This window comes from Vanellus vanellus, assembly GCF_965231255.1.
Source record: "Vanellus vanellus genome assembly, chromosome: Z".
NCBI lineage: Eukaryota > Metazoa > Chordata > Aves > Charadriiformes > Charadriidae > Vanellus > Vanellus vanellus.
The window spans coordinates 16997180-17020943 of record NC_138908.1 but is presented as its reverse complement, the minus strand read 5'-3'; the positions used below and the strand labels follow the sequence as shown (position 1 = coordinate 17020943).

The 23764-nt window shown below is 41.9% G+C and overlaps 2 protein-coding genes across 2 annotated transcripts in view; both read left to right on the top strand.

Moving 5' to 3' along the window:
• Window positions 1-23764, top strand: part of GTF2H2 (general transcription factor IIH subunit 2) — a 213682-nt gene that overhangs the window by 66462 nt on the left and 123456 nt on the right. The window lies entirely within an intron of this gene.
• On the top strand, window positions 9249-18377 carry TMED7 (transmembrane p24 trafficking protein 7). Its single transcript, XM_082497161.1, has 3 exons — window positions 9249-9531; window positions 12217-12462; window positions 15378-18377. Exons 1-3 carry the CDS (start codon window positions 9349-9351, stop codon window positions 15612-15614), a joined length of 666 nt encoding a protein of 221 aa, XP_082353287.1. The 5' UTR covers window positions 9249-9348; the 3' UTR covers window positions 15615-18377.

Sequence of the window (23764 nt, the reverse complement as noted above, 5' to 3'; positions counted from 1 at the left end):
CCTTAGAAAGACAAACAATAAACAATTCAAGTTTAGGTGGATTATCTAAGCAAATAATTTGTAAACATCTTTTCAAGGGCCAGATGAGATGATTACCAGAGAAATTACAGGATGTTGAAACAGAAACTAGTCTGGAAAAAGTCTGGAATATAAGAGGAAGAAAGTGAGTGGGCTTTATTGTCCATCAATGTTACTATTTCCCTGTGCTCAAGATGCAGTAAAGAACTGCAATAACAATGGTCAATCTATAAAAGCATGGCATCACCCTTGTTCTTTCTTTCCTTCAAAGAAAATTTTCCCCCATGTCCTCATTCATCCCAATGCGTTAGTTTTTATGACAGGACTTGCATTACTGTTTTCATCTCACAGAGCAGCAGGACTTGGCAGAGAGCGCAGCAGAGGCTGGTGGCAATATCACCTCTAATACCAGCTGTTTCTGTACTTCCTCACAGGTGTTTGTCTTCCACACGACTGGCAGCTGAATCCCGTTCAAAAAGGATGACTAAGGCTGCAATAGGTACAAAGCCAAGTTTCCTCTTGGATTCTCCTCTTCTTCCTGCTGTGCCTCATGTGGCTGGCAGAGCCTCGCCATTGTGGAGCAGAGGTTGCTGGAAATAAATTCTTCTCAAGCAGACAGGCTTTTGTTCAGTTTTGACTCCAGGCTCCCAGCCCAAAGTCTTGAGCAATCTGCACTGAGAGAGCTCTGTGTGTCTGTGGTAAAGCTTTTTTTTTTTTAGAGGCTTCCAGCCTGAGCTAATTCGTAGTAAAGAGAGCCATTTTCTGGAAGACTGTGTTCTGGGCAGAGGATCTTCATTATCTGTCCTGTCCTAGCACATTCTCTGAGATTTACATTAAATTAGGCTTTGGATTTAGATACAGATAAGGTAATTCTTAGGTTTCTTTATGCGGACTAGTTGCGGAACAAATCAGGGAGGCATACTCTATTCTTGTACCTCTTGTCTATCCTTTACTTTTTTCCATACAAACAGGTGAAAGAAATGGTGTGTGCATATACATTTTTCTTTCTGAAAAAGGAACACGATCCAACAGCTTATTTCACCATGTGAAATCCAAGGTTGCTTTGTGCTCTAAAAGAGTCAGCACGTTATTCATCTTTTTGTGGACACGCAAGAGGCCAAACAATTTTGTGGGTTTTCCTGCTCCTTTTCTACTTCTCTTGTTACCACTTCCAGAAGCTGGTGACGGTACTGTCTTTGTACAAGTCTGCAAACTGAGGCTCTTTTGAGAACAAAATTTTTTTGCACACACTTCTTTCAGCATCATGTTTGTGAAGCATTTTGTATAACTGCTCAAAGAGCGTCCCTCTCTCATTTTCTTAGTGAAAACAGTAGACAACCATCCCTCCTGTCTATCAGTTAGAAGTTATCACCTGTCACACAAGTTCTGAGCATTTCTAGCCAGTCTTTACCTGCTTGCTCTTTTTGTTGAATTCTTTGGTGAATCATAGAAAAATTGTATAAGCGTCACTTTTGCTGTGATGTGCGCTTTACAGACCCTTCACTTCTTTTGTGGCTAAAAAGAATGAAGCCTATAAGCGTTCCCATCTTTCCTCATCTAACTGTAAGTCCCAAAATGCAGGTTCAGCTGACTGTACCCTGTTCTGCAGGATGGTGAGGAAATTTTATAACAGCTATGAGCTCCTGGATAGCAGTTTTGTTGTTCTTATATTCAGTCCCACCTAAGATGCTTGCTTTTCCCCTTTATCTTGTTTTCCCTATTCTTACTGCACCTCAAGCCACACGTTTGATTCTTTCTTCTCTGTTATCTGCACATGACATTGCTACATGCTTTTTTTCCCTGGATTCATTTAGTGGATGATCTTTGCCTAGACTTCGTCCGTTACAAATTGCCACATCCAGGCTTGGACTCCTATTTTTAAATACCTTGATAATTTATTGCTTTTCCAGATGTTTCCATTTTCTGAAAGAATACCTGAGTGTACCAATATGTCAAATATCTTAAAAGCAACAAAGCATACAGAAGAAATGAGAAAAGCCACAAGACAAAATGGCAGCTGATTCACAGCATACCTGATTGTTTTTCTTTCCAAGATACTAATGACGCTGTTGCTGTGTTGGCTATGTCTAAGGTGAAATGTAGAAACTCCCTTTGGCTTAGAATACGGATGATGTTGAAGATACTAATGCTTATCTGGTAAGTTTTAAATATTCAATATCTTGTGTTCTTCTACCCAAGATTAAGACAGATGGTTTTTGAATCAACAGACTACACTTAAGCAGCCAGAGAGTGTACCAGATGGGTATCCTTATTCATTTATATGAAATTCTGTATTGCTTCCCTCGGGAAACATTAAGAGAAGAGTACTTATTAGGGAGCTAGTCATGCTAAAGGCTTTATTTGTTCAATTGACTGCTGCTTATAAGCAATAATTATAGCATGACAGAAGGTAACAGGCCAACATATTCATTTTTCAGTGCATAACTACAGCCTGAGCATGAATATCTGGGATTACTATGAATAGGGAAGAACCATTAGCTATACAACAGAAAAGAAAAATATATAGAATTATTTTGCATAAAGGTGTTCTTGGTCTTTTAAAACATTCCCTTTACTTATGAAGGCATAATATTTCTTAAAATCCTTTAATTGAAACAGTTTCAGTAGAGAGAATAGTATCTTTTATTAGACTGACTACATATAGTTGTAAAGAGTGGACTTTTTTTATTAAGTGTTTTATAGCATATTGTAAGTACCTTAAATCTGAGTGGATAAAAGTGCACATATACAAAAACAAGCCTCTTTCATTAGGTAAGTGCAACAGCATTATCAAAATTCAACCATGCCTGGGAGAAAAAAAAAACCAAAACAGAACAAAAGGTGAGCCACTGGGAGGAGTGTTGTGGGAAGGATGCCTGGATTCTTCAGATTCTTCACTTAAAACGTGGCTGGGGCATCATTTTGGGTTCCTATCTACTTCAGTAGAGCCAAACTTTCATCGTCTGCCTCTTTCTGAGGTTTCCAGCCCTTCCCCACAACTCTGCCCTTCACACAGTCCACTGAAGTCCAGCTTTGGCCAGGGAACAATCCTCCAAGTCCTAAAGAAATTGTATTAATGGAGATGGTCCCTACTGCCTCACCCCAGCACTGCCTGCTGTGTACCAGGGCTGGTGTGGGCACCTGTCCTCAGAGAGGACTGGGAGCTGGGAATGTTAAATGGAGGTGAATTCCTGCCTATTACCAAGAGCAGGCCACATTTCTACTGATGTCAGAACACATTTCCCATGGGGCAACATTTCTTCATTTCCATGGAGCAGCTTTTGCAGCTCCCTGCTCAGGATGTGGTTGCTGTTGAACATCACTGCCGGAGATCCCTGTATGTTATATATTGGGAGTCCTGGTGCCTAAACTGATGTGTGGCTTTTGCTGCTGAACTGGAAGCCTGACCGATGCATTAAGCCTTGGGTGTTGCAACCCATTCCTGAGAGCCATGCCCACATTAGGAGGCTCATGCCCACATTAGGACCTCGAAGGAGGTCATTCTCCCCCTCTACTCTGCACTGGTGAGGCCACAACTGGAATACTGTGTCCAGTTTTGGGCTCCCCAGTTCAAGAGGGACAGGGAACTGCTGGAGCGAGTCCAGCGAAGAGCACCTAAGATGATTAAGGGCTTGGAGCATCTCCCTTATGAGGAAAGGCTGAGAGAGCTGGGACTCTTTAGCCTGGAGAAGAGAAGGCTGAGGGGAGACCTTATTATGGCGTACAAGTATCTAAAGGGTGGGCTGAAGGAGGATGGAGCCAGGCTCTTTTCAATGGTTCCCAGTGACAGGACGAGGGGCAATGGGCACAAGTTAGAACATAGGAAGTTCCATTCAAATACACGGAAAAACTTCTTTACGGTGAGGGTGCCAGAGCACTGGCACAGGCTGCCCAGGGAGGGTGTGGAGTCCCCTTCTCTGGAGATTTTCAAGACCCGCCTGGATGCAGTCCTGAGTAATGTGCTCTGGGCAATCCTGCTTTGGCAGGGGAGTGGGACTAGATGATCTCTAGAGGTCCCTTCCAACTCTGAAAACTCCGTGATTCTGTGATTATATATAGCCGAGATTGTAACTTTTTTGTTTGTTTCCAATACCCGATTATCACTGGATTGAAAGAGCCAATCTGAAAATAAGAAAAGCTTAGGCAGGGAATAGCCTTTCAACAAAAACTGAGACGAGCGAAGGGAAGTTGTTGTGACCAAGAGCTCCCTCTTGTGTATTGGAGAAGGAGCAGAAAGTTCGTCTCTGCACCCGTCTCGCCGTGGGGCCACACGGGCAGCACCTGTGAAGCGAGGGGACCCTGCAGCGGGAGTCCGCCAGGGGAGGGGGTATGTCCCCAGCTTTGTCGTGGCACGGTGGAAGTACGTTTCTGTAATGTAAAAACTTTTTTTTTGCAACGTTTGCAATCTTTTATTTCACTAATTTGTCTTTAAGAAAAGAAAGAAAAAGCCCCATGGTACTTGCACTTTGAAACAAATTCTTACCCATTTTAAATTCTTACTTACAAATACATTTTTTAAAAATGTTGAAAATCAAAGTACTATGTTTTCATGAATACAGGTTCACAAATTCTTCTGGTCAATAAGACTTGAGACTCTACAAGAGCGCATGTGGGGTATTTCAGAAGCTAACAAAGGTCACAACTTTCCCAATAATCTCCCTTCTTCTGTTTCCACCATGGCCAACTGCCCATACTGCAGCAGCTCTCAACCTCTTCCTCTGTGAAGCTGTACACGTGGAAATACAGTAAATGCTTAATTTCAGGTGCTGTTATATTTATTTTTCATTTAAAACACTTATTTAAATGTGTTATATTCTTGGGGTGTCCTATCTGGATGTGTTTTGGCTTTTATGTAATTAACTATCACGAGCATAGGCAGCACTGCACTGACTTTTTAGACACAAACAAGCTCATTTCTTGTTCACTGCAGCTTTGGAAACATGAGAACAGAGGTTAGAAAATGCACTGAACCTTAAAAGAAAGGATAAATTCAAGCGGTTTTAAGGTCTGGTGATTTTTTCCTCCACAGCATGACTTTGCACAAATCATGCTGAAACTGTGGGCTGAAACTGTGTTAGTGTTTAGTATACTTGACTGCCCCTCAAGTGTTTGCTGGTGCCAAAGTTGTTCAGGGCAGGTTCTTCAAGTATGAAGGACAGTGAAAAGCAAGATTAATTTGTATTATAACCTGAACATCTTATTTTAGTAATTCTAATCTATGAAAAATTGAGCAGTGTACTGTCAATTAAGCAGGAATTAATATCTGGATATCAAGGTCTATTATTTATGTAAAATCTGTTGAAGCAAGCCCAAAGCAAAGACTTTTAAAGGTGAGGTATGTAAAATAGTGAAGCTTTTCTGTCTTAGGTGAGTTTGAGTAGCGAGATAAAACATAGCATGGAATGTACTTTTAGGGAGAATTGAATGAAAACAGTAACGTGGATTTTTTTTTTTTTAACTGTTATACACAACTAGATTTCTGAAAAGGTATGATGGCCACACAGACTAAGGAATTTTATGGAAACACCTTTCAAAACCTCTAGTAGGGAGGATTGCATGTTAAATACTGTAAAACAGCTTTTTCTGTTTTACTCTTCAAATAACAGGAAATTTTATTTCAGTCATAAGATCTCATTTTATCTTTCTGAAATTACATCTGTATCTACAGCCTCTAATATGGGCAAAAGGTCTCTAACTACCTCAGGAGAAGAGATTTGGCACTCGTCTCAGCTACTAAGCAGAGAACAATAAATACAGACACCTGAGTTTCCTCTGTTTCCTCTGCAGGTTTCTTCAGTCTTTCTGCAGATGGTCCCATGTGTGTTTCTGAAGAAAGGAACTACTTGTACCACTGTGATTCATTAGCATTTTTCAGGAGACCACATAATGCTCTCCTGAAATTAAATTACATTTAATTAATGCCTGTGCAAGAAACACTTGTCATTTGACAATTATTATTTTCCACAGGAAAGTGTTGGGAAGTGGCAACATACATTTACAAACTTGAAGTCAAACCAATCTAACAGTAAAATGAATGCTTGGTTTTTTTAGTCTTTGAGAACTATGTTCTAACTTTACACATAAGGTAAAAAAAGCACATTGATAAAATTATCTGTCTATGCGTGTGTGTTTGGGGGAGGTTGTAATTCAGAATTCTGCTTGCAAATATTCTGTCATAATAGAGAAAAAAATATAAAAGATTTTTCTCAGGCAAGAACTATGCTGAGGAGCATCTGAAACTGAGTCTCACCCTAGTTAAATAGGTATGTCCGGTAGGGAAGGAAAACTCTCCATATGACTTCCTTTAAAATAAATTTATTGAACTTATTTTGGGTTTAACATTATTTGCACAGTAAGATAATAAAGACAACATGTGAAATTTTATTATTTCACAAACAGAATTGTTACACAGGGAGATAGAACAGTGGAAACTGGGAAGAATCTGGTAACAGTAACAGCAGCACAAGCAACCTGGAAAACCAGCAACCTGATTACTTTTTTTATTCCTTGTAAGGATTGCCAATGATTAACAGACTAACTCAAGGAAAATTATAATGAAACCAACAAGTACAAAGGCATATGTAATGTTCTTCTGAAAGAGGGAAGCTTTAATCCTTAGTGTTAAAAATTAACATATAGTTCCATATGTCATTTAGGGAACTGGAACTGATAATCTCTGTGACTGGGGTGTTTAGGAAATGGACAAATCAAGCCAGTTTCAAGCTTCAGAAGAAGTACTGATTTTCATAAGCAGTTCATGTTGCTAGTAGCTCTTAATCACTATCAATCTTTATTGCTACATATACAAAATAATTAGTCCTTAACAAATCTATCCCAGATGACCTGTGAGCACACAACACAGGGGAGCTGACACTAGGTAGTTTCCACTGATGGCTGTGCTCCTTGGTGGTCCTTAGTCACCAGGGCCAAGGTGATCAAGCTTGAGAGCTCCTTGCAGGCAGTTTGCCATCTTTCTTTACTCAGCTGATGTTTTACATTCTCTGTCCCCGATCCGAAAGAAAAGGAAGTGATCTCATCTGCTCCTGATGACTTGTTTTGGGGATTGGGTCATGTTCTGGGTTTTGCTTATTCTGCAGGTGCCAGCAGACACCATTCTTGCCTGCTCTGCAGGATTATCTTGGTTTTACCAGACACCTTTCCCCTTCTGCTTTGTTGTTTGGTTATTTGGTGACAGCTTTCCACTTACCATTCCTTAAGTAAGCTTGATTTTGCCCATTTAGTGAGGCTTTAAGAAAATAGCTGGAAAGAGTGAACTAGGAAACAATAAGGTGTCCAGAATCACTTCAGTTGCTGTGAAAACTCAGGGTGAGTCTTCCTGAAATGTGTTTCTTGCCACATGAAGGAGAAGGTGATTGGGAACAGTCTGCGCAGGCATACAAGGTCCTACAAGCCTGTAGTCACCGATTTAAATACTGATTTAAATAAAATGGCTGAAGCTGCCTCCTACGGCACAGAGATATAATCCACTTCTGAGCTATCTCAACTACCAGCAAACACTTAAATGCAATCTGAAATAAAACCAGTGTATTTAAATGAAAATAGCAGAGATCTGAAGGTTAATTGTAAGTGGCTAACATCTGCCTCAGAGATGGGGTGGATACCTGGTAAAGCATCTGCCATCTCACTTTAATTCACACCTGCAAGTCTGTCAGGGTCTTCAATATATGAATTTTTGGTACCTCCATCCTGTGAAATCCGCAGCCCTCAAACAGGTGCGTGGGCTTCTCACATGGTGCTGAGAATGAAATACACAGGGTCCACAAGCTAACTCAGGAGTCACCTGGTTGAGGCCAGAGGATTGCGAAGCAGCATCCCAGTGTGGTACCTCTTTTGACATTCAGTGCTTCACACAGGTTAGCCCCTTCCCCAGGGGAGCAAAATGGGAAGGCCGGACCGACCTCGTCGCAAGTTCATTCTCCTGCCTGGGAGGTTGGAGCTGAGTTTTCTTTTTACTACGTTGTTTTGTTTTGTTTTGTTTTCCTTTTTACTACTGAATTGCCTGAATTACCACAGAACTGAAAATTAATGTAAGGAAGGAGGTTATCTTGGGTTTCTTCTATTGACTCTGTTTTACTTTGTAAAGATAACTATTTACAGCAGCACAACTTAAAGCCGACATTCCTGCAGTCAGCATGAGCGCTTTAATCGGTATTTTACCCCTCTGGAGCAGTGAACGTTTAATGACCACCACAGGTTGGCTCCTGTAATGAGTAATTTAGCACTTTTGCTTCAGCTAAAATGAACGTGTGCTTGCTATGGCTTCAGCTAAGATGGGCGTGTGCTTGCTACGCGTTTGGAAAAGGGATAGTGTTAGATAGGCTATCAGACGAAAGCAACAGTTGGAAGTACCGAAACTTGCAGAACAAAGGGTGGTGTAGTTAGCTAAGATAACCACAGGAGTGTAAACAATGAAGAAGCCACAAGAAGGACATGGTGATAAAGACTTCAAGCCTCCCTCCAAAGACTACCAGGAAGACCCCTGAGGAAGCATAGCGCCTGTGCCGCTAGAAGGGAGGGGGCGTGCTCGGGGGTGGGTTGCATTCCAAGAACTCGTTGATTATGTAAATTAGGGGGTGGGTTGCATTCCAAGCACTCATTGATTGTGTAATTGAGGGTGGGTTGTGTTCCGAAAACTTACTGTATGCAAATTATGTTCCAAGAAGAAACATGACTAAGTATAAGGAATAAAAAATAAAAAGTGTTTGTGAAGGAAAAAATGAGCCACGGGAGGAGAAATCCCCTGTGTAACTCCCAGCGCTGTAATAAATATTCTTTACTCCCCGGAGTAAAATTCAATACAGTGAGCGTGTTTCTCACAGCTCCTGTGCCCCGAAGACGGAGGGCGCTGGGACTGCCTTCCGCCCACACTGGCTGGTAAGCGCCGGCTATTTCACCTCCAGACCGTGCCTCGTGCGACCCGGACGACCGTTTAACCCCCGGGTGACTGCGTTCCACGGATACGGAGCCAAACGCTTCGACGGGATGGGGAAACCCACACCGGCCACGCCGGGCTCCCGGGCGGCCGCGCTGCCGAGGCCACGCCCCCTCCCGGAGGCCGCGCCCTCCACCATCGCCCCGCCCCTTTCCACGTCGCACACACGTCTGCACGCTCATCCGGAAGCGCCCGTGCTGGGCGGTGCCGCCCTCTGTGAGCGCTTCCGGGTGGCTGCGCGCTTCCCCCGCTCGGCCCCTCCGCCACGCCGGCGCCGTCGCCACCTCCTGCCGGGCCGTTCTCTTTCTGCCCCCTCCATCCCCGCACTCCTCGGCTCGTTCCACCTCCCCCCCGCTCGCCTTTCCCCGTGCCGGGCCATGCCGCTGAGGGGCTCCCGGGCCGTGGCGCCCTGGGGGCGGGTACCGCTGCCGTTGTTTCTGGTGGCGCTTGCGGCCTGCGCCGCCCGAGCGTCCGAGATCACCTTCGAGCTGCCGGACAACGCTAAGCAGTGCTTCTACGAGGAGATCGCCCAGGGCACTAAGTGCACCCTCGAGTTCCAGGTAGCCGGGCGGAGTCGCGGGGGAAGCGCCGCCCCAGGCCTGGGCGCCGCGCCGGCGGAGCTGGGCCCCGGCCCTCGGAGGCCGGCAACCGGTAGCCGAAGGGATTGTGCCGGCGGGGGAGCCTTAGTGCGTTTACTGCGCGCTGCTGGGCCGCTCTGAGCCGATGCAGAACTCCCTCCTGGGCTGAGGAAGCGCTGCGTGGTGTTGTGGGTTCTGCGGGGACCGGCGGGGGGAGGCATGAATTCAGTGCAGAGCTAACGTCAGGCCTATAGAGTTGGCCCCGAAAAGCGGCGGTATCTTTTACCCTGATCACTGCCGTGCTGTCTCCCATCCGAACAAGCCTGGAGAACACCTAAAGTGCCCCAGCGCAACAAGACACCCCAAAAGTAATTTCTATGTGGTCTGTGAAGTGTTTGCGTGATGAGCATGATACAGCTTTAAGGAGCTAATGCTTCTTATTTCGGAGTGGGGATTACATAGCAAACAGTAAGAAAGTGATGGAATAGGTATGCAGTACTAGCGAAGTGTCCCAGGCATATAGCAAGACAGGAGAATTACAAAAAATAAAACACGCGGGCAACTGACATCTTATTGAAGGCTGTGGTTAACAGGCATGTATTAAGTGAGGCTGCACAGTTTTTCTTAGTTTTCCCGGTTTCTAACAGTTTGAATGTGCAGCCATCACGATAGGGATGTGGAGCTTGGAGACGTATCGAGCAAATAGCCTTGACAGTTTTGGTGCCTTTGAGTGTATCAGCAGAGTTCGAACCTTTCAGTCTCTTACTTCAGCTGATGAAGTCACTGACAGTACAGCAGCAGCATGAGAGAGAAATCGTCCTTGACTATGAGAATCACAGTTACCTGTGGGGGTTTTTGAAGGGCCTTTGTACAATAAACTGAGTTTTCTTGTTGGAGTCCCATGATTTTTTTCTTTCCCAGCTGCTGTTCTGCCTTTCATATTTTGGGTAGCGTTGTTGCTGCCAAATATTGGTTCTTGTTGCTCTGTCCTATGTGTTCTGATTCTTTCTTGGATATATCTCTTTCCCTGCTGAAATGTCATGTCCCTGCCTGTTACTTTCACAAAGTCTTTTCTGTGCAGAACTTTACCTTGCAGGTTGCTGGACAGATAAGTTCTGCTGTTGTCACTTTTGTCAGTGATCAGGACAGGAGTAGGATTGTTAAAAGTGAAGCCTGGATTTGACCAACTGCTGGTAGGCTGGCGTGCTGTGTGCGTGTCTTCTGGCAGTATGTCTCTAGAGCTGAAAGGAGGCTCAAGCAAGCTCTGTAGGAAGGAATCACAGGGGAACTGGCAAGCTCTGGCAAATCTTTACCATGTATATGTAAACTGGCCCTTTCAGGGTGTGTGATATGACTGAGTGTGACTTCTGTGTAGCTGGTAAAAAGCACACCCTTGCAATGTTGAGATCATATTTCAAAAATGAGTCACTGTTTCATTATAGAAAATTTTATTTTTGTTTTTCCTTCAAACCAGGTAAGCATTATTGTATGAAAATCCTAAGTAGATGCAGACATCCAGGGAGAGGCATCCAGGCTCTTTGTATCCAGTCATAATATTTTGGGAAAAACTGTGAAGATAGTGCTTGTCAAATGAATATTTTTAAAACTTTTTGTTTAGGGAGCAGTTATTGCTCAGATCTCTTGTTATTTCAGTTGTACCATGAATGTTATCATTTCAGTGACTTAATACCTAAATAAACAGATGTGAGTTTAAGTAATACTATGTGAACTGAAGTGCAGGTACTCAGATACTAAAATGTTTCAGTGATTTCTGCACCCATATAAAAGGGACATGCCTTTAGATAGAAGTCTCTTCCTCCTGCAGTGTGCTTTTTCTTAAAAGCAAAAAGTTTGGAACAAGGATTAAGTGTAAAACTGCTAGCCTAAGAGTTATCAGAACACCCAAGTTATGAATACTGAAGCTACGGATTAGTCTTCCTGTGGAGGTGGGCTAGCTAGTCTACAGACCAATATGCTATAGACCAACAATAATGGAAAAAAACCTTGAGACAATCATGTGAAGTTTTGAGTCACTTGTTGGCATTACCCAGATGTGGTGGTTTTGGGAAGAAATCCTGTGGCTAACTGCAGGAGGCAGGCGGCAGACACCCCAGACTGTTGCTCTGTTCTCAAGCACAGGTGAAGGAGGCAGGTTGAAATACCTGTTCTACTGGTTGAATGCCATTCCTGTGGCCTAAAGCAGCTTGAACTAATAGTGTAGTTACACTCTTTTGGCCGTACAGAAAGGAGGCATCTCACTGCATGTTAGCAGTCTCCTCTATCTGAATCAATTTCATGGAGGACTTGTGGATACAGCAGGTGGTTGCTTTGCTGCAGTGATGTCTTTGCTGCCCCACCAAATTTCCGTCTCCTGTAGCCTTTGCTTTTATACAGTTATTTGTAATAAAGTAACTAAAATTGGTCTCCTAAACGTTTGAAAATATAGTTGACATTACATATCCTGAACCTTAAGTATTTTGAATGTCTTGCATACAAAAAATAGTTTTGCAGACTTGCTTTGAAAGATTTTCAAATTAATGCATTATATTTTAAAACATTTGTTACAACAAAAAATTTTGCAGTGCCACATGACAAATCATACTTCTAAGAAGAAAGGTATAAATGTCTGTTTTTTTAAAAAGATAATTTCTTGGGTTTTGTTCTCAGGTGATCACTGGAGGTCATTATGATGTTGACTGTCGGTTGGAAGATCCTGATGGCACTGTATTGTACAAAGAGATGAAGAAACAATATGATAGCTTCACATTTACTGCATCCAGAAACGGAACATACAAATTCTGCTTCAGCAATGAATTCTCTACTTTCACACACAAAACTGTGTACTTTGATTTCCAGGTTGGAGAAGATCCACCACTGTTTCCTAGTGAGAACAGAGTAACTGCACTTACCCAGGTAAAAAATTGTTGTTTGACACCAGCTGTTAGGTGGAGGTAATTTTTTTTTCAAGTTTGGCTGCATTAGATATCTATATCATTTTTGAAAATCAATGGACTGGGCTACTGCTGAGGCTCCACCTTGAGTGCTGTTTTCAGTTTTGGGCCCCATGAGGGGCAAGAAAGACAATGAGGTGCTGGAGTGTGTCCAGAGAAAGGCAACAAAGCTGGTGAGGGGTCTGGAGCACAAGTCTTATGAGGAGTGGCTGTGGGGAACTGGGGTTGTTCAGCCTGGAGAAAAGGTGGCTGAGGGGAGACCTTATCACTCTCTCTACAAGTACCTGAAAGGAGGGTGTAGTGAGGGGAGGTTGGTCTCTTCTCCCAAGTAACAGGTGATAGGACAAAAGGAAACGGCCTCAAGTTGCTCTAGGGAAGGTTTAGATTGGATATTAGGAAAAAGTTCTTCACAGAAAGGGTTATCAAACATTGGACCAGGCTACCAAGGGAAGTGGTTGAATCACCATCCCTGGAGGTATTTAAAAGACATGTAGACGTGGTGCTTAGGGACATCATTTAGTGGTAGCTTTGGCAGTGTTAGGTTGATGGTTGGACTCTATCTTAAAGGTCCCTTCCAACCTAGACAAATCTATGATTCTGTGATTTTAAAATAATCTGAATTATTACAAATAAGCTTTCTTTCTGACGATAAGATTTATAGAACAAAGAGCAGAGCTAAGAAGGAATCACCAAAAGAAAATTTGGGTATTAACTTAAACCTTAAACTCCAGGCCTCTATCTTTTTGTTGGTGGTGGTTTTGCAGGTTTTTTTATTAAGGAAACTTCCTTTTAATGCCATGGTTCTGTGCCTCTTGAAGTGTGGATTTCACAAACCATAATGTCTGTGGATCGGAGTTTTCAAACTTCCAGACTTTAGAGAAATTTTGAGAATTGTTTTTATATTTAAAATGGTAGAGTGTTTTGGGATAGGACATAAGTTGACCTTTTATGTAACTGCTGTTCTTAAAATGGAGAAGAAATTTCTAGCAAAATGAACAAAATCATCCATATTTAGCTGGCTTCTAGATATTTGTCCGTTAAAAGACACTGTGAAGTGTCAGAGCATTACTATTATATTTTCAGGATTTTACAGTTAGTAGTTACCCAATCTAAATCCATCAAAACTTTCCTTGGAACATTTGCTTCATGAGTTCCCACTAATGTTCTTACATTATAGCAATCACCAAACCCCTTGTTTAAACAACTGTTAAAAAATGCTGGACACTTGCTATTTTGCTACTTTGGACTCAACGACATTAATACCACTTGCGAAATGTCCATCTCTCTTGAGTTTACCTCAGAGAAATCTGCAGTAGCTGAGATCTGAGTAGATGATTTGCTGTGAATTTGACTACAGCTCTTAACCTCTTTCATGTAAATTTTCTGATTTGCTTTATTTGTATTCTGATTCTTGATCCTGTATCTTTCCATCTCTTTCCCTTACTTTAGTCTTCATTCTGTTCAGTATGTGTTCTACTACATCTAGTTTTTCTTCTGCTGTCTTGGCATCAGAAGAGGGATTCTGAGAACACAGAGCATGTGGTTCCTGGGTCTAGCATCTCTGCAGTCCGTTGCAGTCTGTGGGAGAAGATACATAAAAAAAATAGTTTATCACTGGGTTGTGGCGTACACGATGCAAATAAGGTATTTAGGAAAGAAAGTTAATTTTCTGAGTACAACACATCTTTGTTAAAGAAGCTTCTTGTTGCAGTTTTCTTGAGACTTCTGGCATAACCAGATTTTAACAGCCTTTCACAGGGACAGTAAAAGGTAAATCCCTAAAACCGGAGTGACATTGTGTTTAAATTCCTTGTGCAGACTAGGAGAGCTCTATAACTTGTCAGTGAGACCAATGGTAGAACTTAGTTTGGAAAGCCTGTTTCAGAATTTTGTTGAGTAGAATTATCTTAAAGTTGTTCAGACACCTGTCTTGAAAGTCATCAGCTTGAAAAGATGGTTAGACACAGATATAAGTATCTGAGAGTGGTCCTATCAGAGTGTTAAACATTTCCTTCTATAATAGATTGTGCCTTTTGATCTTCAGGAAATACTAATTTTAAGCCACAAAATAGAAAAACAAACTGTGACTAGAAGTAAGGTATTTTGAAGTGAGGGGCTTTTACTTGCAGAAGATAAACTGAAGGTAGAAGAAGTCTACGTGAAAAACAATGTACGGCTTGCAAAATTGGCAGTACTTCTTTTTTTTAATGAAAAATTACAGTGACAGTGGGCAACTTGTTAAGTATTTGTTGTATGATTATGTTATGGAGCATTCAGGAGCACTGAAAGGTAACAGAATTGTCGTTTCTCTAACCACTTTTTGTGTACATGACTAAGAGAGGCGTCTCTTGCCAAAGAACATGTTGAGCTCCATAATGTAGATTTTTAGGATGTTGTGCAGCTTGAGTGGGAATTATGCAATGAAGAAAGTCATACTTGTGAAATGCAGAAGCATTTAGTATATCCTGTGTGCATCTTAATGTTATAAGCGACTGTGTGGTTTCCTGGTATGTGTGAAATTAACAACTGGGAGATCACTGACATTTGAAAGGTGTTTCTGATGTTCATTTTGAACCCAAATATACATGAATTTAAGATTTGTTTTAGTTTTTGTCAGAGCTCGTTGCCTTTGATTAGATCTGCAGTTTCACACGCTTCTGTATTTAATAGCCTGTCGCATTCCTGTGTATAGAGTTTGATCAATGTAAGTTAAATTTTACTGCATTTACAGTATTTCAGCCTGACAATGGACTGAGTTAATCCTTAGCTTGCAAAGTTATGTGAATCCTGATTTTTAAATATCAAACCACAAAACTTCACAGAAAAAGCTCTCTAAGGGTTCTTAATTCAGTGGTGTGTGTTTGTTTGCTTCTCTAGATGGAGTCTGCGTGTGTTTCAATTCATGAAGCTTTGAAGTCTGTCATCGATTATCAGACTCACTTCCGCCTGAGGGAAGCGCAGGGCCGCAGCAGAGCAGAGGATTTAAACACGAGGGTGGCCTACTGGTCAATAGGGGAAGCAATCATTCTTCTTGTTGTTAGTATCGGGCAGGTATTTCTCCTCAAAAGCTTCTTCTCGGATAAAAGAACCACAACAACCCGTGTTGGATCATAACTGGTAGTGGTAATGCTTCAGGTCATTGTGTGCTACTCATCTGTAAAAATCAGTTTGCCAATTAATTGCAGGTACAAAGGATCTGAATATATGCAACATTCAAATGTGTCTACCCCTCATCCCTTAAAAATCACAAAACAGACCCAAAATACTACGAAAGGGATGCATGATCTGAAATATTTTAAAGATACTTTGGAACTTTCTGGGGTTTTTTTTTCTGATTCCTGTATTAAATATCTGGCAGTGACCATCCTCTCTTCATTGTTAATGATTTTAATCCAAACTGTGTTTGATTTTTACCATTAAGATTAGCCATCTGCTGTATAACACTTTAAAATAACCCAACAGTCTAGTGTCTGATACGAGAGCCAATATACATGAAAATTTTATTTGATTTTAATTTTCAGGTTGAATATGTTGGATTATAAAAAGGCAAATGTGATGAACTGTAGTGCATTGTTTTGATTTGCTGTTAAAAAAATAATCCAATGATACCCCTTGCTTATTTGTAAAATTGTTGCAAGCTTGACACTACATCATGGTGCAAATTCTGCATCAGCCTGGTAAGTCTCCACTTTAAAATCTTGCTAAATTTTATATTTTGGTATGTTTGCTTAAACATACAGTCTTCTATATTAAAATAAATGTATTTCTTCTTTTACAATGTTTGTTTCACTGAAAAAATAGTAAGCTGAGACTACTCAGGAAATCCAGTTTCTGCATTCAGAAATCCAAATGTCCAAGTTTATTTCAAAAACATGCAATAAAATAAGGAATCTTGTAAGTTTGTCACTGAAACTGTACAGTTTCCGTACTCCTATATGCTGCTGCTGCTTTTTCGATTTAAGACCAAAAGTAGCTTGGTTTGTTAAGCAGCACAGCACCAGCACTGGACAAGGTTATATTATGTGTTAGGCACATACAAAGCTCTTTACTAAATTGTTTTCCTATTAGGAGGCCAATTTGATATTGATACTGCATTGCACGAGTGCTGTAAATTTTACTTTCTGTGTGTGGTGCACTGATACTTGATGGCCTTGTGCATCTAATTGCCACTCTTTTTTGCTAGTGGTCAGGAAATGTTTTAAATACTTCAGGTTATCTTTTTGGTAGAGTTATAGTTACATTGTTTCCACTGCTCATGTCTTTAGTAGCTTATGTACTGTAAAGTCTTGTTTTATTTGGATGGGGACAGTAGTAAGTGTATATACCTACAAGTAGCTTGAATTGAGCTGGTCATAATAAGGCTCACAATAAACTCCTTCAAATGGTTCTGGAGGAATAAGTAGACTGACCAGTTCTTAAGTGCACACAAACTAAACTGAGGTGAAAAAATTTGTCATGTATTACTGGCTAATTGAGAAGATGCTTCTTAAGCAAGTTCTCAGCAAGCAGAGAAAGAACGCTAAACCCTTAATAATTGCCTATATTATTTCTAGCAAAAAATTGAAATTACACGTGTAGGTGACACTTGAGCAGTCTGAAGAATTGATCTAAGATGACTTGATTTTAAAATCTTGTGATGGCTGAAAAAAAGACAAAAGTGCACCTGTTCTCTGTTGTGAACTGAATGACTGCCCTTTGGGCACTGAAGAACCACCTCAAACAGCTCAAAAATTATTTAAAAGGTCATGGGGGTATTAAAAACTTAATATATGTAAAATGCAGGATTATATGTAATGTTTTTCTATCCTGTACTGAATTTTAAATACTGCAGTCCCATTTTGGGATGCAAGCTTCCCAGAAATAGTTAGACTTACAAAGATAAGAAAACAAAAAAAAAACTAGTGCTTTCTTCTTAAGATAGAAATCTGTGCCTGCACACAATATTCTTGATTGTACCTATATGCTTTATTCTTGTGTTTCAGCAACTGATTCTCAGTACTTTTTGTGCTGCGTTGCACACAATTATGAAGCAAGTGGTACACTTTGGGTGCAAGTGTTGGATGAAAACATGATTTAATTTTGATAGTGTCCACTATTATCTTCTGGAGTTTTGACAGTGTCCACTATTATTATCTGGAATTTGAATATCACTTGTGTAGCTTTAATCACAACGAAAGTGTTTGTTTTAAAGATTGAAACATGAAACGTTGGTATTTTTTTCCACTGAGTTCTGTGTACTGTCAAAATTGCTAAACGACTGGATAAAACAGTTAATGGTCAGCCATCACGTACATGTCTCTATTCTTTCATAACGTTTGAATGTGTAAAGTGGGACTGTTCAGCTCAGCATTACTCCCACTGCAGAGGTTTAGTGGACTTGACTTTTGCATTGAAGTTAGGTATCTGAACAAATCCTCTGGTATCCTGCTGCATAATATGCAGCAATAGCTTAAAAATGCCTTTATTTTTGTGTTATTAAAAACATGGCACAAATACACATGTTTAAACATAGTTGTATATAGTTTTTAAAATAAGTGACTGAATAGGATATAATAAAACGTGCTAACACGCAGTGGGTGAAGAAATGCATTGTGACTTTTGGTTAAAGCTGCATTTTTTAATATATGAAAACTATAGTTTGGTTAATTGTGTGATACACAAGTAAACGCCCTGCGTTAAAGGGGATATAACTGTTTTTAAATGTTAAAGGCCCTGGGTTTCAGCTATTCCTTGGATATTTTATGTTTACAGAAGTTCTTTTCCTGAAATGTCAGTTCTTGTTTTAGTTTTGGGGGAAAAAAAAAAAAGTTTAGTTTGAATAAGACAAAAAGCAGACCCTGTGAATATTGTATGGGAAAATAAAAATTAATATATGAATGTGGTCTGATTGTTTTGTTTGCCTGTGGGAATGGGAAGCATTATTCTTCAAAAAAAGCTTTGAATGACAGTTCGAGTAGTCAACTTGTATTTTAACCCATTGCAGTTAGTCTACCATCTGACACTTGGATTATTACTTTTATTGCTGTACATCAAGAAGTGTACTAGTTCACAGCTGTTCATAATTAGCTGTGCTTTCAGGTCACTGGAAGAAATCAAGTTTCAGAAAGATACCGTGTTTACTGGCTCTTTGCCCAGCATGTGAGCAGTGCAGGCAGTAATATTCATAAATCTGTTCCTGTTCAAGTGGAATTCAGAGTATTTGACTACAGATGCCAGGAATGATTTGGAACCTGCTGCATCTTTTCACATTAATTCTGTAAATGCAAGGTTAATACGGGATGAGCTAGATGGTTGCATCTATTTAGTGTTGTCTAATGATGTGATATAAACTTCAAATACTATGTAGTGACTAAATGTGTGATTTTATATTGTGTAGCTTCTTGCTGAATCTTAGCACATACCAGTTAAGTTTTAAAAAACAGATAGAGTACGCATCATTGCTTTGTGTGGGCACCTTCCAAAATGGCTTTTTCCTCCTGTTTGTGTTTTCTCCTATGTCAGTTGCTGTGCATCCAAAATTTTTCAAGAATATTTACAGTACTTTGACTAAAAAAGGCTTTTTTGTTTAGAAGTATGGGTAAATTCTGCTCTTTCAGTGATGCATTATTGCCAAGTAGTTGTCGGGGGTTATTTCAGGTGCCTGACACCCAGGATTTTAAAGTAGCTTAAGACAAGTTGTGGTCTGAAGCGCTTTTCCACTGAAAGCTGATAATCTTGCAAAAAAAAAAAATTAAAAAAATTAGACAAAGTGAAAAGATGAGTCAGCACATCAGCTGACTTGTATGATGATGAAGGCTTTTATCATGAGAAAGCAGAAATGCCACTGCAACCCATTAAACAGTTTCTTGGGCTGCAAGACTCATAGAGGACACAACTGCAGCAGGGGCACCACAACTTGGTTTTTGTATGACTTACGCAACGGCAATAATTACGGAAACAAATTTTTGAAGCCTGGCCCTGTAGTTCAGCAGTGACTTACAGTGTAACACATCGTTGTCAAGTATACATTGTCTGACACAACTGGTGTCGTTACTATTGACTTCAGAGGCTTTTGTGTGGATTTACCTTCAGGTGCCATCAAAGTGTGTCTCCTAATCATTTTTCTTGAAGTGCAAACATTCCACGCCTTTGCTTTCTGCCTAACTGGGCTCTTCACAGGAAGAAGCCGTACTCGCATTGATGGAGAAATCCACCAATAAGGGCAGTGTCATCTAATGTTAATGATTATTTAAAACTTAAGTCCTAGCAATCCTCATTACCATTACCGAGTTATTTCCCTCAGGCACTGAGCTAGTCTCTATGCATTTACAGCTGATGAGTGCCAATTCTGCTTGTCAGGAAGACTATGGCCATGTTCTTCGCAGTGATCAAAATCTTCCAACATCCCCTGATTTCTCGTTGTTAAAACCAGCAGTCCTCCAGGGATGAAATCAAACCATGAGTTTAACATGGGCCCTAAATGAGACAGATGCAAAGTCCTTCTTTCTCTCACATTCCTCTCCTTGACTTCCATGGTGGTCAAATCGAGTTCCAGAAAAGTGAAGTGACGGTGTGTGCGTACTGAGGATGCTACTGATCTTGACTAAGTGTTGTGAGTCATGAGGGGAAGCGTTGTCTCATCTCAGCTTAAGAAGGAAGGACTCTGGTTGTCTAACATAGCAGCTCTCAAAAAGTTTATTATTGGTATTTAAAAAATGCACGTTACAAACTTCAGGGCAAGATCTTCCCTAAGCACAAGGTGATTTTACTTTGCAGTACTTGCAAGCAGGCTGATGTGACCAACTCACGCCGCCTGCCCCACCTGCTGACAAGACCCAGGCCACACGTGCAAGTGATCTGTTCAGCACCACTGGTGCACAACAGCGATTTAAGCCATTCTACTGCCTTGTGCATCCATGTTTTAAGTTTCTTAGCATTACAGGCTGTTCTGTTGGTGGGCTAACAGGAAAGGGAGTCACGCAGCAAGTATGCTGCAACCTTACTGCCACCCTCCTGTTTTCAAGATGCAGAGTCCTCTGCTGATGAGTCACCTGTGCTGTACTTTTACCAGAGTGCAGAAACTAATCTTGATAGGGACACCACGTTTCTCAATTTCACTGCTGTTAACTATGTGTTTGGTTATCAATAAACAGGACTTCCTAAATATTTTCATAGCCTGCGTCTCTCATCGTGAGACACTGTCCCAGGTGGGAGTGCAGCGAATGAGGTGCAGCACAGCAGGATGCCATCCCTTCAACAGTCCGCACTCTTCAGGAATGTTGTTTCATAGCTGTATACGTCTTGTTGGGGTGCTCCCACAGGAACGATGTCACGAACTTCCTGCCAGCCACATGTGATGGGGCACACTCAGTGATCAGCTGCATATCTGAGAGGTCTCCACATGGTGGAGCATTCCTGGTTTAAGCAAGAAACTTCTTGTTAGGGATGTGATCGGTTCCTATCCATGTCTTGGGTATTCTTTCCTAAATTTACATACAAAGATTTTCCTTATGCCAAGGACAGCAGATTTGTTCATTCCTTGCTGCACGTGAATGTTAGGGATGTGATCGGTTCCTATCCATGTCTTGGGTATTCTTTCCTAAATTTACATACAAAGATTTTCCTTATGCCAAGGACATCAGATTTGTTCATTCCTTGCTGCACGTGAATGTTCTTTATGAATTACCAAAAAGAAAAGTATGTTGACATTTTTGATATGCAGGATCAACAACGTGCTGTTCAACATCCTTGGTGACATGGACAGTGGGATCGAGTGCACTCTCAGCAAGTTTGCCAATGATACCAAGCTGTTTGGCAAGGTAGACACGCTGGAGGGGAGGGATGTCATCCAGAGAGACCTGGACTGGCTGGAGAGGTGGGCCTATGCCAAGCTCATGAGGTTCAACAAGGCCAAGTGCAAGGTCCTGCACCTGGATCAGGGCAATCCCAAGCACAAATACAGGCTTGGCGGGGAATGGCTGGAGAGCAGCCCTGAGGAGAAGGACCTGGGTGCCCTGATTGACAAGAAGCTCAACATGAGCCAGCAGTGTGTGATCACAGCCCAGAAGGCCAACTGTATCCTGGGCTGCATCAGAAGAAGTGTGGCCAGTAGGTCAAGGGAGGGGATTCTGCCTCTCTACTCCACTCTCTTGAGTCCCCCACCTGGAGTACTGCATTCAGCTCTGGAGTCCCCAGCATAAGAAGGACATGGACCTGCTGGAGCGGGTCCAGAGGAGGGCCATGAGCATGATCCGAGGGCTGGAGCACCTCTCCTATGAGGAGAGACTGAACAAGTTAGGGCTGTTCAGCCTGGAGAAGAGAAGGCTCTGGGGAGATCTTATTGTGGCCTTCCAGTACCTAAAGGGGGCCTACAGGAAAGCTGCGGAAGGACTTTTTACTAGGGCATGTAGCGATAGGACGAGGGGGAATGGCTTTAAACTGGAAGAGGGCAGGTTTAGATTAAACATTAGGAAGATTTTTTTCACTTTGATGGCGGTAAGGCACTGGAACAGGTTGCCCAGAGAAGTTGTTGAGGTCCCATCCCTGGAGGTGTTCAAGGCCAGGCTGGACGTGGCCTTGGGCAACCTGGTCTAGTGGGAGGTGTCCCTGCCTATGGCAGGGGGGTTGGAACTTGATGATCTTCAAGGTCCCTTCCAGCCTAAACTATTCTATGATTCTGTGATATCAAGAACTGAGGAGCACCATTTTCTTTCTGGAAGAAACCAAACATGAGGGAAAAGGCTTTGGGAATGTTAATGTATTGATATGAGGAAAGAGCTTTTTTGGCACAGCACTGCCTTTTGCTCTGGTGTTCGGTGAACACAATACCACTGGGTGTCAAAGAAGTATCTCAACAGGGACAGAAAGAAGGGGGAAAAGAGGCAGAAGAGAGAGGGGGAAGAGAAGGAGGAGAAGTGAGGGAGGAAGAAAGGTAAGGATAAAAGGAAGGAAGGAAGGAAGGAAGGAAGGAAGGAAGGAAGGAAGGAAGGAAGGAAGGAAGGAAGGAAGGAAGGACAGAGGGGACAGAGGGGACAGAGTGGGGAGAGGAGCCCATGTGCTGGGTGTGGGAGGCATGAGGAGTGCCCAGCTTGCTCCACATGGACAAGAGGTACTCCCTTTCTTGGGGTGTGGGTGGCCTTTGGTGGCTGCTGCCCCCAACATGGGTGTGCAGCGCAATCTGCAGGTAGCAGTTGTAATTCACACCGGAATCCACTCTCTAACACGTAGTGGCATAGCTGTAATGAGGAGTTCAATGAAAATTGCCCCAAGGGGATTTAGAAGAAACATTTGTCAAAGAGTGGATAGAGATTGGAAGACCAGTTGGCTGTCATGGAAAGGGAATGTGAGGAGTAGAGTATAGTAACAACCAGGAGGTGCTGTGACCTGTGAAATACTCTGCCTTGCATAAAACTGGCCCTTAATCCCACTGATGCAAACCAAGAATGACTCCGCAACTCACAGTGTCATAGCTTGGCTTAAACTGACGTAAGATGGTCAGCTGCCCACCGATTCTGCACATCCCTTTCACTCATGGTCAAAAACATGTAAGACATTAAAGGCCTTGCTTAGTACCACACCATGCTTGCTCTTCTCTAGAACAAAAGCCCCCAAAACTTGAAAATTCCCAGGGCAGAAAATGAGGCTGTTCATTCCATCGCTTGTACAGATCCCTGGGCCAAGCCCTCAGTGGTTACACCTCATTAAGTGGAGTAGGGCAGCAAGGGGGACTTCCACCTGCTTGCAAATCCCACCTTAGAAAGAAATCTGCTTGCATTTCAAAATATAACCATATATTTTGAAAAGCACTGGAAAATAATGTTTTAGTGAAAGTATGTGATGTGTCAGTATAAATAGTGCAACTTAGTTTCCATTATAAACTCTTGTTCTTTACAATACACTGGAGCAGAACACATGGCAAAACATCTGAAAGAGTATATCGAAATGAAGTTTTATCTTGCCAGAATTTCCTTTTCAGTAATACCTTTCTACAGATTCCTGTAGTCACACATAAGAAAAATCAAAACCCAAAACCTCCCCTTAACTGTACTGTAAAACCCCAAGAGTTGAAAGTTGAGTCTGTAGGCAGCCAAAAGTCCTACACTGACTGCAGTCAAGAGAAGAGGAAAACACTTGTGGGTGTCCTGGAAGTGCATAGCACTCTGTAGGGTTGGGCCTGGGATATCTGTTTCCTTTCCATAACATTTTCTCATGACCTTGTGTGCCTGCAAGGCTGCTATAAAATAGTGTTGCTTCTGAGCACTGGGCTGTAAGCAGTGATTTTACTG

What these genes read in the sequence shown, in the direction of transcription:
- TMED7 (XM_082497161.1), top strand. Translation starts at nt 9,349, where the DNA reads ATGCCGCTGAGGGGCTCCCGGGCCGTGGCGCCCTGGGGGCGGGTACCG. An exon ending in AGTGCACCCTCGAGTTCCAG is followed by an intron (nt 9,532 to 12,216) that starts GTAGCCGGGCGG and finishes TTTTGTTCTCAG; the next exon opens with GTGATCACTGGAGGTCATTA. An exon ending in GAGTAACTGCACTTACCCAG is followed by an intron (nt 12,463 to 15,377) that starts GTAAAAAATTGT and finishes TTGCTTCTCTAG; the next exon opens with ATGGAGTCTGCGTGTGTTTC.